Raw genomic sequence first — 17,869 nt, 5'->3', positions numbered from 1 at the left:
GAATCAAAAAAGTGCAAATTAATAAATATTAATTGACACCAGCACTACTTAGCTAGTCAGTTAAAGCTACGAAACAAAGTCTTTATTTTTCAAGTTCAACCTTCGTGTTTTTAGTTGTGTAAACACTAGTATTTTCTACAAAAAAAACACCTTTGAATATTGTTGCCCTCCTAAATTATTTATATAAACATACATGTTAATATAGTATGATTTAGAAGAAAAGTATAGACTTTAGTGGTTGTTTCTTATCCTCTCTAATTGTTGTCCCCAGTGAAACGCTGTGGAATAAAAACTTTAATAATTCAACAAATAAATCTCACCTCTACTTGGAGGTCTCTACATTTGTAGAGAGGTTATTTGATTCCAAATTACCTCATGAATGAGCCGCACGCATGCACAAGTGTGCAGGTTTGTGCACAGAAACACAGCAGCGCCCTCATTATATACCTACGTCTTTGCGTTTTTGCACGCCCACACACACACACACACACACACACACACACACACACACACACACACACACACACACACGCATAAGCAGTCAGGTTAGGCTATGCAAACACATAATCTAATATAATGTTAGATAATGAGAAGTGAGAGGGAACATCATTAATTACACTGTCACGGCAAAAAAAGAGAAGATGTAATAAAGACTGTGATAAAATATTTGAGCTGAACTCTCCTTTGGCAGCTTGGTCGTCACACAGACATGAGACTTCACTCTCAATTAATCAATTAATTTATTACTGACCGATTACTAATGAATCGTCAACTATTTTGAGGATTGTGTGATTTTTTCTAGAGCTGCAACTAATGAGTATTTTCATTATTTTCATTTTTTATTTTAATCGTTTTGTCCATAAAATGTTGATCAGTGTTTGTCAAATCTGGAAATGACAATGTCCTCAAATGTCTTGTTTTGTCCACAAACCAAAATGATTCAGTTTTATTGATTTCTTAGTTATATGGAGCAAAGAATCCAGACAATATTCACATTTAAGAAGCTGAAAGATCACAGAAACTGGTTTTAATTATTTTAGGAAACACTCAAACCGAAAAATCCATTATCAAAATAGTTAACGATTTATTTAGTAATCAATGAATTGAGTAATTGTTTCAGCCCTAGATTGTTCAGCTTCTTAAATGTGAATATGTTCTGATTTCTTTGCTCTTTAAAGCAAATAAAACATTAAAATTGTATCATTTTGGGATCATCATCATTTTGAGTTTTGGAAACCACTGATCAACACTTTTCAACATTTTCGGACATTTTGTAGACCACACATTCTCGAGTAAGTTGATTAGTTGACATAGCTTATTGATGTGTGTTATTCAGGGTTTATACCTCCAAACACCTCTCTTTCCTTCCTCTTTTTCCACAATTCAGAGTGTCTGCTGTGTTTCTATATGTACAATACTTGTATTTGTTATCTCTTTAGGACCTTTTATGGCTAAACATTTGACCATGTAGTCAGTTGTCCCCAAACGAGACCAGAATCAGATTGTTTAGGTTGTGCTGAAAAAAGGATATAAGAGCCTCTGTATGTAACTCTATGGAAAAAATCAACCGTGTTCTCAGGGTTAATTTGAAATGTCTTGAAATCAGAGGTCTTCAACAGGGGGTCTGTGACCTCTAGGAGGTCCACATAAGTACTGCACGGGGTCACAATTTTTTAGATTTTCAGTGTCATGGTTCTTGCCGTTGTTGTCGCCATCACTCATTTCCGTTTTCCATATTTATGTTTGCAAAAAAAACATACATTTGAAGAGCTTGTATGCATGATTATCAATCACTAGACAGATATTGTTGATATTGGCATTATCAGTTAACAATATATGTTTATAAGTGACACGACCACCCTACTCACTGTACCTCGTGTAATGTAAAAACATGAATATTTGAATAGCTTTGTAATGAATGCACAATAACAAGTTATCGTGATACAAAACTATTTTAAACATACAGTATAGTAGGGGCTCCCTGCTCCATCTCTCCATCAGTTTGGGGGTTCTTTGCCTGGAAAGTGTTGAAGACCCCTGCTATAAATCAAACCATGATCTCTGTTGTGAATCACATCAAGTCATTTTCACGAGACCATATTTAAGGATTTTGTCACGTCAGTGTTTGAACCTACCCAGTGAATGAAGGATCATAACCACTTTTGTTTTTCCTTGAACATTGTATGTCCAAGTTGGGGCCATTAAAAAGGACCACGTTCTCTCTCACTTCATCTCCTCTCCTTTGAGCACAAAGAAATAACCTTCAGAAACTAATTCATCCTCCTCTGGAAATCAACACTCATTTTCCTCAAGCTCACACGAGGCAGCTGCTGCCTGCTTTCCATTTCTCTCCCAACTGCTATTATTCCTAAAATTGCTCTAAATTACTTTCTTTCTCAGAAGTTCCATTTTATTTGAAAAACAAAAGTGTCCTCAACTCAATCAATATTGCTTACTCATATGTCATTCTCAGCTCTTTCACTGGCTCCACTACAGTTGGCCCTGTAAATTGAATATGAGAACATTTTCCTGTTAATATTTACTCTTGGTGTGGTGGTTGGCACTCTTACCGTTTTCAGCAAGAAGACCCAGGTTCAAGGGCCTTTCTGCATGGAGGTTACATGTTCTTCCTGTGTGTGCGTGGGTTTTCTCCGGGTTCTCTGGTTTCCTCCCACAGTCCAAACACATGCAGATTTGGGGATTAGGTAAATTGGACACTTTAAATTGACCGTAGGTGTGAGAGTGAGACTAAAATTTAGTGGTTGTTGCCTCTCTGTGTCCCTGTGTGTGTGATGGACGTGTGTACACCACCTTTCGCCCCAACCCTCATGTGGTGGAGAAAGCAGCAGGAGAAAATGAATTAATGATAATTCTGTTTTCAGGTGTAAATTAGGAAATAATCTCTTACCTTATTTACCTTACTTATTTATTTTAGATTGAATTAAAATGAGGAACTGTAGAAAAAAAAACACCCCCTATAAAGGTGTCTGAGTTAATAACTCAAATGTTGAAGTTGAATCTAATGCAAACCCCTTGTGCAAATTCCACACAATAGTCCTCCACAGGCCAGCACTTTATCCCCGACAGGAATCCAGTATTTTTCTTGGATATTTCAGACACTTTAAAAGTACAAGTTTTGTAGTTTATGGAACATTTATGTTGAGCCCTGGAGGCCATGTTGGTGTAAAGTCTGCTCTGGCTTGATGTTGATGTGCTGCTAACAGCCATAAGGAAAAACATCATGGATAACAGTGATGCACTGTCTCCGATTTATTCCTACCCTCAGTTTATAGTTTTTTTTTTTTTCCAATAGGAAATGGATGGTTGAGCAAAATGTTTTGTTTCCCTTTTACGACTCCCACACTAGGGTGACTTGTCTAATTGGGAGACAAAAACCCACCACCAACCCTTCTCTTACGACGTTCTCATGCTTTTGTTTACTCTGTTAACAAAGCTTTAAAACAAACTGCCTCCAAAAGCATGTCAATTAGTTTTATTCTACCTCCCCCTTCCTTTCCCCTCTAATGATACCTAACAGCATTTAAGCCCATTGGCTTAAAAGAAATTCCACTTTTTCTAACCTACGTGTCAAGTGTGCCTTGCGATTGCCGTGTGGGGACCATGCTGATTGCTTATGCAGCTGTTGCCTGGCTTAGTGATTGTAGGAGCAATATCTGTGGAAATATCACCAATATAAAATAAAAGTAGGAGAGAACAGGCCTGCGTGTGAGCGTTAAAAAAAGGCGGAGAAACACACCCGTGTGGCACCGGTGCGCTCATCAGTCAGAAAAGTCCTTCCTCAGTGACTCTGGAAATGGAATAAAATTTAACGTGGGGACCATTTCATTGTTCCCTTTAAGCTTCTTAGCTCTGAAATATTCATATTTCAGGCGGGGGAAGAAATCTGTGACGGCAGCAGACAGAGGCGAGAGGGAGAAGAAAGACGATAGTGAGGCAGAGAGAGAGAGAGAGAGAGAGAAAATGACCGAGTAAGAAAAAAAGCAATGAAGTAAATGAAAGGGAAACTCAGTGGATGGGAGTGAGGGATGCATGGAACAGAAAGCAACACTGAAAATGATCTTCTATAAACAACGTTGCTCCTTGTCTTTCTTTTGTTCTTTTTCTGAAACACTTGCACAGGAGAAGACAAAGCAGGTTTTTGAAAGCGTTTCAAGGATTCTTGAAACACAACTACCATGGTTCCAGTAAGAACCATTTTTGTTCCAGAGAACCCTTTTAAACCCCTTTCTTGAATAAAGGGTTTTAAAAGGGTTTTTGGTGGAACCCTCCAAAAGGGCTCCAGGTGGAACCTTTATAAAAAGGTTATACCCCGAGCCAAAAGGGGCTCTCCTTTTATTTCAAAGAGTCTACCGTATACACGATGCATCATAAATAAAGTGTTCATAGAATCATGTGTCACACTGAAATCATCAGAGGCAGACAGAGGACTCCGCTTCATTACTTGAGTAAAAGTACAGACACCCCTTGCTAAATTTTACTCAAGTACAAATAAAAGTACTACAGTCAGATGTCTACTTAAGTAAAAGTACTTGAGTATCCTGTGTACAAGAGTACATTTTCTAAATAATTGCATTACTACTGCCACAGTTCTTACATTTACATATATAAACGTCCTATTAATTAAGTAATTTTCATATCTTTTTCACCATGTTGTTTTATTTAACATTTCTCACTTGCCCACAAGGCAATAGTACAATGGCAACGCTCTCGCTTAGAAATGTAAGGAAGTGTATTTCAATGTACGCACCTTGACGTGCTTCCTCAAGTTGGAAGATTAGTTTTTGAAAGGCCCTATCTGTAACTTGTTTAGAAAATTGAAATAGTCTGGCGAGGTGGGCCCACGGGTTGCCACATTCCCGAGATGGACCTACTGCGTCTTCCTCCATTGTAGTACAATATTTGGCTCTCAAATATACTTGAGTAAAGTCATGAGTACTCTCCAAAAATGATACTTGAGTAAAGTACAGATCCCCTCAAAATTGTACTTAAGTACTGTACTCAAGTAAATGTACTCCTTTCCTGTCTGGCTCTGGAAATCATACTAAATTGAATTTATCAAACTTGGACTAAGGCACCCAGATAATGCAGTTGGAAGTCTAATTACTACTCTTAGTACGATTAAAGGTGATCTGCACGTGCACCACAGTTTCCACCCCCAGGCTTTGACCTTGAAATAATAGAAGAAATTATGCTCTGCTCACTTTAAGAATTAGTATATTTTTGAACGTATTAAATAGTAGAACGACGATGAATGGTGTTTGATGTGGTACCAACTAGCCGCCAGGTCTGTGAAAACTCGCAAAAACAAGTTGAAAGGAGGCATCGTCAAGTCGGGCACACTTATTCTATAAATGAATTTCTCTGTAGTTCTTATAAACTGGGACAAGGACAGTTGTCCAATTAAATGGCGGTTGATGAGCCACGACGTATGGCTCTTAAAAAAAAAAGAGGCCTGACATAATATACATCATAAAATCATAATTGAGTCACACAACACTGAATTAATCTTCATTAACCCTTTAACACCTAACCCTCAAAATGTATTTGCTTAATTAAACCATAAACGAGCCAGAAAATGTCCCGTGACTAAGTGCTTTTGGCCATTTTTCCAGAATACAGTAACTATCAATATGTGGTAGTTATTTACAATTTACTGCATGTTAAAATGATGTTGTAACTTATTTAATATGAAGAAAAACAAATTATTTTTGTTATCTTTATTAAGACAATACACAAACAACAGATGTTGCATGTTTAAATTAGAAATTTGAACAGTATAAAACATATTTATACGATAAGACATTGAGTCTCTCAATGTGCATAAAAAAGGCCAAAAAATGGAAACTGTGTACAGGTGTACTTCCCACTCTCTCCTCTCTGGCGACAAATACGCTGATTCGCCTACTTCCTGATAACGGCACATGTGTAGTGTGAAAATCAAATGTCATCTTGTTTTTGTTTTCTGTGGAGCCAATTTTCGTTCAGATACAAGCAGTTGTTTTATTGTTTCACTTCAACACCTGATCTTAACCGTGCAGAGAGCACACATGGGGGATTTCAAGGATGTTTGTTTTTCATTATTTTCTCTGGTAATTATGCCGCTCATTATGATGCATGCACTGTGCAGCAGTCCCACATTTAAAAAACATGCGACGTAGGCTCCTCTGTGAGGGAACATCTTAGTCTTGGCACTCACACAGCTAATGTTAATTGAATGAAGCCTCAGCCTATGTTATTCAGCTGGAAGCTATAGTTATGTAACACTCCCAGAGCCAAATCAGAGCTGACACCATTTGAAAACTATACCAAGAGTGATGCATTAATGAGTAACCGTGTTCCCTTTTTTGGTAAATATAAAGCAATTTTCTGCACAAAAACACAAAAGAAGTATCCACTTTATTTCTGGAGGCAGTATTGGTGAAATGATTATGGGTGGAACTTCAGGAGCGGAAGCAGCAGTAAGTTAGCTTTTTTTTACAGTGGCAAGACAACGGAGGCTTTTTGTAAATCACCTGATGTTGAGAATAAACCCCAGGCTTGGTGATGTGGGATAGCAAGGCTCTGACTTGGTTCAACGTCTGCCTTTTAAATAAATAACATTGTGTCCCAACTCTATTTAACAAAACATTGAGTGAGCTTATTGCTGTGAAAATACTGATACACCTCAGAGCTTTTCAGCGTGTTCACCGTCTGTAACTATGGAGTAAATTGAATTTATTATCTGGAAAATAGAGATGCTGTTGCATTGCATTGTTCTAATATGATATTTACACACAGTAAAGCAGTCTAACAGTGTTAAAGTATCTCTAAAAAGACTCAGTTTAACTCTTGAGTGTTATGTTCACACTAAATGTGTTTAATTAGACACTTTTAGTGTTACTTTCGCGCTGCAAAATTTCCTCTGTAGAAGACGACAGTGAATGATCTCATCACCCCTTTTGAGGCATAACCAGGTTTCATGGGCCACAGAGGGAGATCAGAGAGGTTTTATTGGCGTTAGTCTCCGACAAGTGAAATAATGAACATTAGGAATTATCTGAAGTTGTGATGAGAACACTAATCTTCCACTCCTCTATCAGCTGTTGTTGACTGTAAGTGAGAAAATGACCAATGACAACAAGAAGACAAACAAGGAGTCGGTGAGTGCAGAGATGTAATATGAGGAGAGCAGCAGTGAGCAGTGGTGTATGTGGGCCGTGCAGTAACCAGGCACGCTGAGAGCTCCTGCTGTTTTAAAAAGAAAGAAAGAGAGACAGAAAAAACCCAACGCTAATTTCATATGCTAATTTGATTGAGAAGGTGTGGGTGGATATGGAGAAGGTTTTAAGTGGTGAGATGGAGAGAAGAGAGCAGGACAAGAATTGAGAGGGAAAGAAAAAGGAGAGTGGGAGTGAGACGTGACGGAAAGAGAGGTGGAGTGAGTGAGTGAAGTGAAACAAATGGGAAGGAGTGGGACGAGCGGCGAGCTCAGCGCGGCTCGACACATGGAGCACAAGAGTTTACAGTTTACAATGAGCAGCGGTCAGTCACTTGTGCAACATTGGCTTGCTTTTTTTAGTATTTTAAAACTGTATTGTGCAAATGTTATCACTGTCAAATGAGTTCAGACAATGACAATTAGGCCTTATATCAGCTCCACACAACTCTCTCTGTGTTTCACAGTAGAGCCGTATTTTAGATTTAATGTCGCAGGCAACAAAAACATTGCTCTAGTAAAGTAAGACAGCTGCAAATAGGTTGGGGAATGACTGGAAAAACAAAGGTGGCCATTTAAAAACGTTTGATGGGATAAACAGTTGTGGGCAGGGAAGGATGCAGCATACAGATGCTGTTTCATCTTTATGGTTCACAAAGACTAAGCAGAAGCAGAATAATAACAGCAGCAACAAAAATAATCAAAAGCTACGCGCTGTAGCTTCACTGTTATCAAAGTATAATTAAAGTGGTAAATCTAGGAGGGCAGAGATATTGGTGATACAAAGTTCAACAGAGCAAGAAACGGGAATGATCGGACCAGATTTAAAGAGGCTTTGTCAGATTGTCTACACTTATTTCTTGTAACATAAAACTGAAAGTGTCTTTCTACTTGGAGTTAAATTGTTCTTCCTATGTGTGTGGGGGTTTTCTGCGTATTCTCCGGTTTCTTCCCACAGTCCAAAAACATGCAGCGGATTAGGCAAGTTGGACACTTTGGGCCTGATTTACTGAACAAAAACAAGCGCAAACTGGATTGCAAAGCAAATTTGAGTTGATGCTGATCTACTAACAGGGCGCAACCAGGATTGCGTCTCTCAGACAGACAAAATAGCACTCACAACACATTTAGCGGTTGAAAGTAGACCTATGTGTAATCTTGAGAAAAACAGCAGAGTGTTCCCTGGCAGCTCTCAGTGAGAGCTGAAATATCCACAGCAACATCCATAGTCTATAGAGTTTTCTTTGTTGGATATTTCAGGTAATGATGGAGCTGTTCATCATACCGACGCAGGATGTCCTATTGACCCGGGGAACATACGGCCCCTTCAAGGATGTCATATCCCTCGATCCCAGTTATCTGCTCATCGCAGAACGTCAGCTGTTCTTTGTTCAGTGTTTTCAGATTTCATTCTGAGCCTCCCTTGAGTCTGCTCTTTCTCTTTCTCCATGTTGACAAACCTTGACTAGCACAAAATCACCATTTAAATAGGGCGGTCTTAACCACTTCTGTGCCTGTACTCAATTGCGGCGGCAATCTAAGTAGGTCACCCACAAAACGCAAACCAGCAGCAGGCGCAATCTTTAAGCTCGTGAACGCAATTTGGCTCCCTCTATTTGGGATCTTGGTAAATCAGGCCATTTGTATTGATATTTGTGTCCCTGTGATGGATTGGCGACCTGTCTAGGGTGTGACCCTGCCTTTCGCCCTATGTCAGCTGGGATTGGCACCAGCACCCCCCCATGACCCTCATGTGGAAGATAATACACTAGAAGATGGATGGCTGGATGGATTGAAAACTGAGAAATATTCCCTCTGCTAGATTTTGGAACCTGTTGCTGTTACGTGTGTCTTGCCAGATGTGTGGGATGGGCCTGAGCAGGCGCGACATTCATTTGTATGGAAACTCATGTTTATTTCTTATTGATTCTCAGAAGCAGCTGGGACCAGAGGGGACACTGAAAACAGTTGTCATCCAGGAAAGGAGGCTCCATGTCGGTGTCCACAATGGCTGGTGCTTCCTCGATAAGCCACAAGTGGTGGTGCTGGAGGCCCTGGCATCGGGGAGCAGAGGGCGAGTGGACAGCACCCTCAAACAGATCACCCTGGTCAAGGACAGGTGAGGAAACACATGTTTGACTGCAGGTGACCAGACATGATGAAGCATAACTTCAGCATTGATAAAATATCCCCAGATGTCGAAAAAAATATGTTCAGGGTTGCATTTTCACGTTATTCCATCAGCCTCCCCCGACAGTGCCTTCTGTATTGAGAACTAAACTAAAGTAAATCAGTAAAAAGTGTCTTTTAGGCTAGACTGCTATGAATGCCATTTTCATTTTTTCTCAAAAAAGTGAAAGACACACAATTGTATTTTCTCTGGTGTCTATTATCTGACCATTCCCTACTTTATTTTACCTGCAATATACAGTTTTTGGTGTATTTCACACTTTTCTTTATCACACGTTGTGGGTGAAGAGCATGCAGTCCCAGCTGCTTCTATTATGCAAAAACTGCATGTGCCGAACAAGATGTGAGTGAGGAGACATGAAAGCCGTTTTGTACCGGTGATATCACTAGGGACAGATTGGGGTCAAAGTTGTTATAGCTGCCACAGGGAAAGATTTTATTTTTCTTGCCCAGTGCATGCTGGGATATGTTTCATATTGGCAGCCCATGGACAAGTGGAATTGGAACTTGGCTTCTAACTGGACGATTGCTGGTTTGAGTCCCTTGCTCAGGGCTGTGGTACCCCTGAGCAAGGTACCCAATCCCCATTGCTCTTCAGGGCGCTGTTAAGTGTGGCTGCCCACTGCACCTTCAAAGATGGTCACTAGGAGAGGATGAGTTAGATGCAGATACATAATTACCTGTAGTGGATTAATAAAGTATATAATATAAAAAAAAGGTTTATCCACCTTTTCGTACACAGGGCTGCCAACTTTTGAGACTTTTGAAACTTTTGAGTGAGACATCGTGGCATCCACGGCAAATGTATGGCTGGCCCAGTCGAGGTTACCACCACACACCCAATATATTTATGTATAGTAATATTTTATGCATCAAAAGTTTATCAATACACTTTTTTATGAATAATGCTGAATATTCATAATGATTTATACAATAATAACACTGTGGTAAATAATATAGATATGTTGAGAAATGGATTTGATCCTACAACCTTCCCATCTTTAGTCCTGCTACTTAACCACTGGACTACCACTGTTTAAGTGTAGTATCATGTGCAAAAGAACATGTATCCTAATAATGCTGGTTGCCGGTTGGAATGTCGGTGTGGTGCGTGTCATTACCCGACCTGTACCGGAAACTTGATCCGTTCTGCGCATGTGCTTGGCTGAATTCCTTGAACCATTGACGCTCAGACACCTCTCTTGTCGCTCAGTATGATGCAACTGATCGCAACCAAACTGTCTAGGTATCACTGGTGCGAACGGTTTCAAATGTTTCAGAGGATTGATGATCTTCGCAACATATGCTTAGCACAAGCTCAGCCCATGGATGTATTGGCTCAACCAGAGACAGTTTGATATTGTACTCCTCACAGTCTCTGCAGGCATAACCTATCGATGACGAGTGGCTTTTCTTAGGCTCAACAGATTAGATCACAGATAAACTCAGCTGTTAGATATATTCAGAACCGCTTTTAATCGTGATGTGTACTTCAGCGTGAGAAATCGGAGGTGTGGTGTGAGAAGTCAATCAAATGCGTGAGATTTGGCAGCTAGCTACGCGTACAGTAAGGTGCGCACCAAAGTACAGAGATAACATTAACACCTACGCAAACGAACAGAACCAAGGGACTGAACACGTTTGGTGCGCACCAAATGCTGTAGGTGTGAAAGCACCTTTAGGCCCAGTTTGGTATGTGATGCGATTTGAGGGGTTCCAAAATAACCATACCATCCCTTTTGTTTAACTTCTTCTGTCGTTTGTGATCGGAGAATCGTCACATCCATGCAGCAGAACACCTTGATGTTCTCTCCATTTTTCCCTGTGTTTTCTGTGTAGTGTTCTTCTTCTTTGGAATAATTGCTGTGCTGGTAAGATGCCACACGATACTTATAGCATAGCTGACCTATCGCCATCTGGCATGTGGAAACACAAGCCAGCTCAGGGTTTACCGTTTTAAACTGTATTGTTGTGAGCTCAACTGCACTGTGCTGCTTGATTTACCTGCTTTCATACAAAGGATATTATGGTTTTGGTAAAATATGCAAATGATGTTGACTCGTATGCACAGTTCACATTCATTGTAACGACATCAACTTTTGGATACTTGGAGAATCTTTGCAGAGGGGCAGTGAACCTGCACTCGAGGCCATCTGCATTGTAGCCCAAACATACTGTAACTGCTTCAATTTGAGCTCAAATCATTTCAGACATGTGATTGGTCCCCAATCTCTGTCGTCATCTAACAAGGCACTGATCTGAGTTTTCTCCATAATGTCCACTCCAGCAAACTCTATATTGCTTTATACCAAGTACCAATCCAAGATCTTTTACCTCCAAATTTAAAATCTGCTTACCTCTGTTGAATTGAATTAAACAAAGAATATTCCCAACATAATATGAACCTGTCCAATCTTGGTGATAATTATGTCCACATAAGTAATGTTTTAAAGACTTGCAGGTAATGTTTCCATCAACATGCAGAGTGAAAGTGAAATTTGCAGCATAAATAGGCTTTCAAACATAACTTCAACATGCAATAACATGTCAATTAAAGAACAAATGTTTCTTTTTTCTTTGTTAGTCATTCACTGACCTTGCTCACAGTGGGAATGCTATTCTGATGGGGCCGTATATGTCCTAACCCAGCCCCCACCTCATAATTCACTCACAATCCCAAAGCACACTGGCTTTTACCTCATAAAACAGTCTCACAGTGCAGTCCGCTGCATCCTATCATTCTTTATAGCCATTCAAAGACATATGAATCCTCCTGTGAAACTGGAAAATAAGCTCCAGGTAATGTTGATTGTGAATTGACATTTTCTAATACCATGAGTTTGTGATCCGAAAAGTAATTTAACTGTTACATTCTGGAAAATGTGTATGCTTTCAGATAGTTTTCTCTGTGTAGAAGAAAAAAGAACCAATACTTTTGTTTTATTTACATTGGAAGAATCCACAATGCAGGTTTTGGTTCACTGTGTTTTGTTAATGAATCAGCACTCGCTGTAAAAAGCTGGATAACTCGGGATACATTATTCTTTGAAATACATTCTCTGGGTACACCGGCTGTCATAAATGCCATCCAGTGATTTAACATTTAATGTTATATCACTGGATTATTTCCTGTGACAAATGTAGCAAGTGAACAAACAGAATGTGCTGTGAGTGGCACAAGTGAACAACAGCCAGCAATTTCAATTAATAAATTGTCAGTGATGTCTCCGCAAGTCTCTGAGCAGAAGTGCTTTCAGGTCAAAATGTTGTGTGTTTTCTTCTGTGACATTGTGCAGGTGTATAATGCCACTAAGCTGAGCATTTTTCTTTTTTGAGGACGGTGAGAGGCTGCGCTAGTATATCGCAAACAATATCATTCAGTAAAGCCTCAGATGTGGGGATGGCCTTTGCTACATCAACAGGAATTGAAAATGAAAATGATAATGAAATGAAAATGCTAGAAATGCTAATGCTGCGATCGTCTGCTGCTGGTTGATTGGAGGTTCCGCACAACAGTCAAAAGACAATTGTGGATGCCGCCTTATTACCTACGCCCCTACACTTTGGAACACACTACCCATAGAAATCAGGGAAGCCAGCTCACTAGATATTTTAAAACTTAACTTTTTACTCTAGCCTTCAACTAGCTCCTTTTATTCGACCGTGTTGTGTTTTATTTGCAATCTGAGTTTATTTTGACGTTAAAACGGGGTATTCGACTCTAACCTTTTCCTGTGTTATTCCACCCTGTGTTGTATTTTACTGTTTTATTTGCATCCTTTGTTTTTTTTTTTCAAAGTTAAAACAGGGCTTTTACTTTTTGACTTGAGACTTCCTTTTCATTCCACCCTGTGTTGTGTTTTATTGTTGTATTTGCTTTTTACATTTTCTTGTTCTTTTATTGTGAAGCACTTATTAACTTTTCCTCTAAATAATATCATGAGGCAATACTGTTTCTGTTAGCAAGATACATACTACTATGGAAGTCGTCATTTTGAGATTAAAAGTCAAAATTATGGTATACAAAGTCATAATTATGAGATAAAAAGTCAGAATTATGAGATAGATAGTCATAATTATGAGATAAGATGTCAAAATTATGAGAAATTAAGTTGTAATTTGGAGATTGAAAGTCATAATTTTTAGAATTTAAGTCATAATTATGAGATAAAAAGTCAAAATGATGATACTCTCATCTCATAATTTCAACTTTCAATTATGACTTTTTATCTCATAATTTCTACTTTTTATTTCATAATTATGACTTAAAATCTTTTAGTATTTGCCAGTTTTTTTCGCCCAAGTGGCGGAAACGGGCTCCCATAAACTACAGAACAATGTTGCAGCTGTTATTTTAATATTCTAAAAACGTTGCCCGGAAAGTTTTTGCCCAGATAATGACACCTAAAATAACACCAACTGTCAATTCCCTTTTGAAAACAATAATTATTTGTGCTTTGGCACATCCGTGCAGTGCTGAGTGAGGGAGCAGTGGTTTTTATCATGCTTTATTCCTTCATATCTTTTTGTCAGATGGCTTTAACGTTTCAAAACACACACTTTCAAACTCAACAAGATGACACAAAGACGGTGGAAGGTGAATTTAGTGTCCATCTGAATCAAAACGTATTGTGTTTGCTGCTTCACTTGATAGAGTAGCTGGTATGATGATGACATTGGTATCTAGGACAGAAAAATTGTGTGCGAATGCAAATTTGTAATCAACGCGATCTCATGTAAAACAACAATCTGGACTTAATTACTGGATTATATGAATAACAATAATCATCACCATCATCATGCATGTTTCTGTTTCCTTACCAAAGGAACATGCTGGGTAAAAGTGGTTAAGTATGATAGCAGCAGTGTAGGCAGTAATTATGCGGTTTGGATTTTGTTGTTGTTGTTGTCGTGGGGTCCTACCAGCATAAGCTGACAGTCTGTCTTTACTTGTGTTAACGCCTGGAGCTTCCAGACAGCAGAGAGGGAGAGAGAGAGAGAGATGGAGGAAAATAAAACTCAAGCGCTCGCTTGTCCTATTCTCTAAAGTGTCCACGGAGTGAAAAAAGAAAAGGCGCTCGGCCTTACCTCGTGACATGCCATCGCTCTGCAGTATGCTCCTGCCGATGGTGTATGCAAACTGTGAATGACGAATACCGAGTGTGCTGTTCCACTGCTCACGCAGGAGGCCAGAGCTTGCCAAGGAACATTTAGCAAGCGAGAGTAAAACTCCCAACACATTGATTTCTTTTGCTTTAAATTAAACATTTAAAAGACAATACAATTTTTTGTGAGGCACAGCCTTTATTATTTCTCAAAACATGATACTTGTTTCACTTTGTTGCCTGTACTGTGTCCCCTCATGTGTGTCTTTACTCCGTCCTCAGCTCTGCTACGTCATCCCTCTCTGACATGCTGAGCCTTCGCAGCAGCCTGGAGCTCAAGTTGACCAATCATCAGGCTCTGGCAATTGTCTTCCAGCTGGAATACGTCTTCTCTGCTCCAATTGGAAGAGAGACTATGGTAAGTGTGCAGCACATGGACACCACAGTTTCAGGCATTAATCCAAACCTGGATCTCTGGGTCGGAAAAGTAACCTCTTGGTAAAAACAAAGTTTCAGACTTGAATGCTCTCATTCGCTCAGTTATAAAACTCTAACGCATCGCCTCAGTGACAGATGGTGACAGACAATTTCACACACACTCTCACACACTCTGCCGTTGTGTCGTCATTGCTCCTTTCTTCTCTCACCACCTCTCTCTTGTCCTTGATGTAGTGTGAGACAGAGAGGAACCAGGAGGAGAAAAACTCTTAACAATGATGATTTGCTTCTTGTCTTGCCTGTGCATCCACACATCTGTCACATCATAGAGGTTCATCTTTGCCGCAGCCAACCTCCAACTACTCTTTTGAAATCCCACCGTTACCTCTGGCGCCAGTGATTCATTTGATTACTTTTGAGAAGAAATATCAGAAATCATATGCAAGGTCTTACAGAGTGGCTTGTACAGTGTGAATTTCAGCCCATTGGTAGCGCCTTGTGGCTTATCCAACCTTTTCTCCATCTCTAGGGACTGAAGGTCATTTCTTATGTGCAATTAAAGCGCTGAGCTGGGGATGTCACGTGATGCAGTTTGTTTACAAAATGAATATGGTTCACTGCCAGAGCCCACATTATTCCAGTCCTGCAGTAACCCGACTCGATCTTCTATGCTCCACTAAAATGTTGTCCTGTTGCATTTTTTGCGTGATATATTGCCTGGTATAAGTGTTGTCTGTTATGTAATCTCTATGGATTTGAACAGCGTGGCTTCCTGCCAAAATAGCATTTTTTGGGGGATTGAGGATTGTGTGATATCAGCGACACGCTCTATTGTCTTTATAATGCAGAAGTTGTGTAGAAGTACTTGTTTTGGAAAGGAGGCTGCTATTTCTGGTGCAAACACATCTTTGTATGTTCCTACCTCCCCAGCAGGACCTCAGCTGTCTCACAGAAATTCTAAACTCTCTATAAAATGTTTGTGCAATAGAGCTACAGCTCCTGTGTTGGAGAGTGAGTCTCATACTTGTTTTCTTTTTCTTTTGGGATATACCCAATATTTCGATCTTCATCCAGCATCCAGGGTAGACTACTGGTTACAGAAAATAACTAAATCTTGGTGGAATTCTATGGGAAAATGAGTCTATTCCCAGTTTATTTAATGGTTTAAAATGCTCATTTCAGGTCTTCTTCAGTTGCACACAATGTCAGTTTTGTAACTTGTGTTCCCATTTAGAGGAAAATAGATGATAAAGTATGGCAACTATGTGTGTGTGGACAATAGTGTGATTGACAGCCAGTAACGTCCAATCGTTGTCTGGTTGCAGGTGACGTCTGTGAACTTTGCAAAAATGTCAACATAGCAGTGACAAATCTCTAGGCTCCAGAATGGGAGTTCAGATTATTATGGTTAACATCACGACTGGCTGTCGCGTCATGATTTTCATGATTATCACTGTAGTTTTCATTAGATTCCTGTGAACTCACATCTACTTTTACATAAATCAGTCAAACCCAAGTCAGTCTTATCTCTGTTTCACACAGTGCATGTCCAGAGAAAGTGCTGCGTCAGGAGCAAATGTAACACCTGGGATTCAACACCAGACCTGAGATAATTTCCCTTTTTTCAAGGAAAATTATCCATTTTGTGTAACTTTTCCAAATATGCTAAGCTCCTCAAAATGTGTCTATTTTTAAGCACATGTCAACACAACCAGACAGTTTTCGGTTCGTTCTCTATAATTATAAGAAAGATTCAGACGTAATTAGAGGATTTCTCAGTGTCATACGTGTCAGTTTTTTGCGAGAGTCCTTTGACACTAACCCTCACTTTGTAGCTGACTGTAATAAAATATGGTGAACAGCATGTAATAGTTATTTTTAGGCGTTTAATCTTTTAAAACTGACCAAGCTATTCTCCTGATTGGTCAATGTGTAAATATGCCTTTCATGGAATAATGGTCATTCATTGTGGTTGAGCACAAATCTGTTAAAAATGAGATTGAATGAAAGCTTTTTTAATCGTTTATTATATTGTTATCAACACTACATGATGCACTGTATATTAAATGTCAAAGCGTTAGCAGCCGTGCTTAATATAAACATTTCCAAAGAGCACATTTTCAATGCCATATTATCTTAAAATGATTTCATTTATTAACACAATAACAGTCATTTTCACACGGTTCATCACATTTCTTCAATACTATATTTTAACATATTGTACACACACTTTTTGTACAATATCATACATCAACAATACCTTTGTATATTTTTACCTCTTTGTCATTTTCTGTACTTTCAATTAGGAGCAAACAAAACCGATCCTTTAGTGTTTTCCTGTCATATCACACAGCCCTCGGTCTCATCACGTTCCCTTCTCTTTCCATGTGACTTAACGAGAACCACAGGTGGCACGTGTTGGAGGCCGACACTGTGAACACATCCCCGGGGAAGTCGTTCCCTAATTCAAACCGCAATCACTAAACGGTGTCATATCACTGATGGAATGGAATATCACTGAAAAACTGTGTTACCTAATTACTTCACGAGTGTGTGAGCCTTCACAGTAATGCATGCCAAGGCTGTGCTCACGTCGTGTTAGTGCATGTTGTTCTCAGCACAAGCAGGGGGTCAGAAGATCACCAATTAAAAACAGGATAAAAACAACCAGCCACTTGGCTAGTGGCTTTACATTTGTATTAATGCATGTGTACCTTTAGTTAACAATGTTTTTTTTAACCATGGATGAGAATACTTTTTCTACAGACCTGTTGACACATCATGTTTGTTCACATGAAAAACAAGTGTGTTATTTAAAGAGTTGGTTCCAAGTGATTAAAACACGTCACAGCTCCTCTTATAGCTCATCATCATCACCCATCGACCGTGTTGTTGCATACAGTTTGTTCGTGTAACTCTC

The 17,869-nt window shown here is 39.4% G+C and overlaps 1 protein-coding gene across 1 annotated transcript in view; it reads left to right on the top strand.

Annotated features, from left to right (window-relative positions):
- Positions 1-17,869, top strand: part of nphp4 (nephronophthisis 4) — a gene marked incomplete at both ends in the record, with an annotated part of 153,099 nt that overhangs the window by 38,040 nt on the left and 97,190 nt on the right. The window contains 2 exons of the mRNA XM_083895597.1: positions 9,151-9,335; positions 14,794-14,929. Coding sequence (XP_083751723.1) covers positions 9,151-9,335; positions 14,794-14,929 — 321 coding nt within the window. The remainder of the gene's footprint in view (positions 1-9,150; positions 9,336-14,793; positions 14,930-17,869) is intronic.

Source organism: Microchirus variegatus (assembly GCF_963457635.1).
Source record: "Microchirus variegatus genome assembly, chromosome: 9".
Taxonomy (NCBI): Eukaryota; Metazoa; Chordata; class Actinopteri; order Pleuronectiformes; family Soleidae; genus Microchirus; species Microchirus variegatus.
The sequence above is the reverse complement of the archived record's forward strand: the minus strand, read 5'-3'. Positions and strand labels throughout refer to the sequence as shown.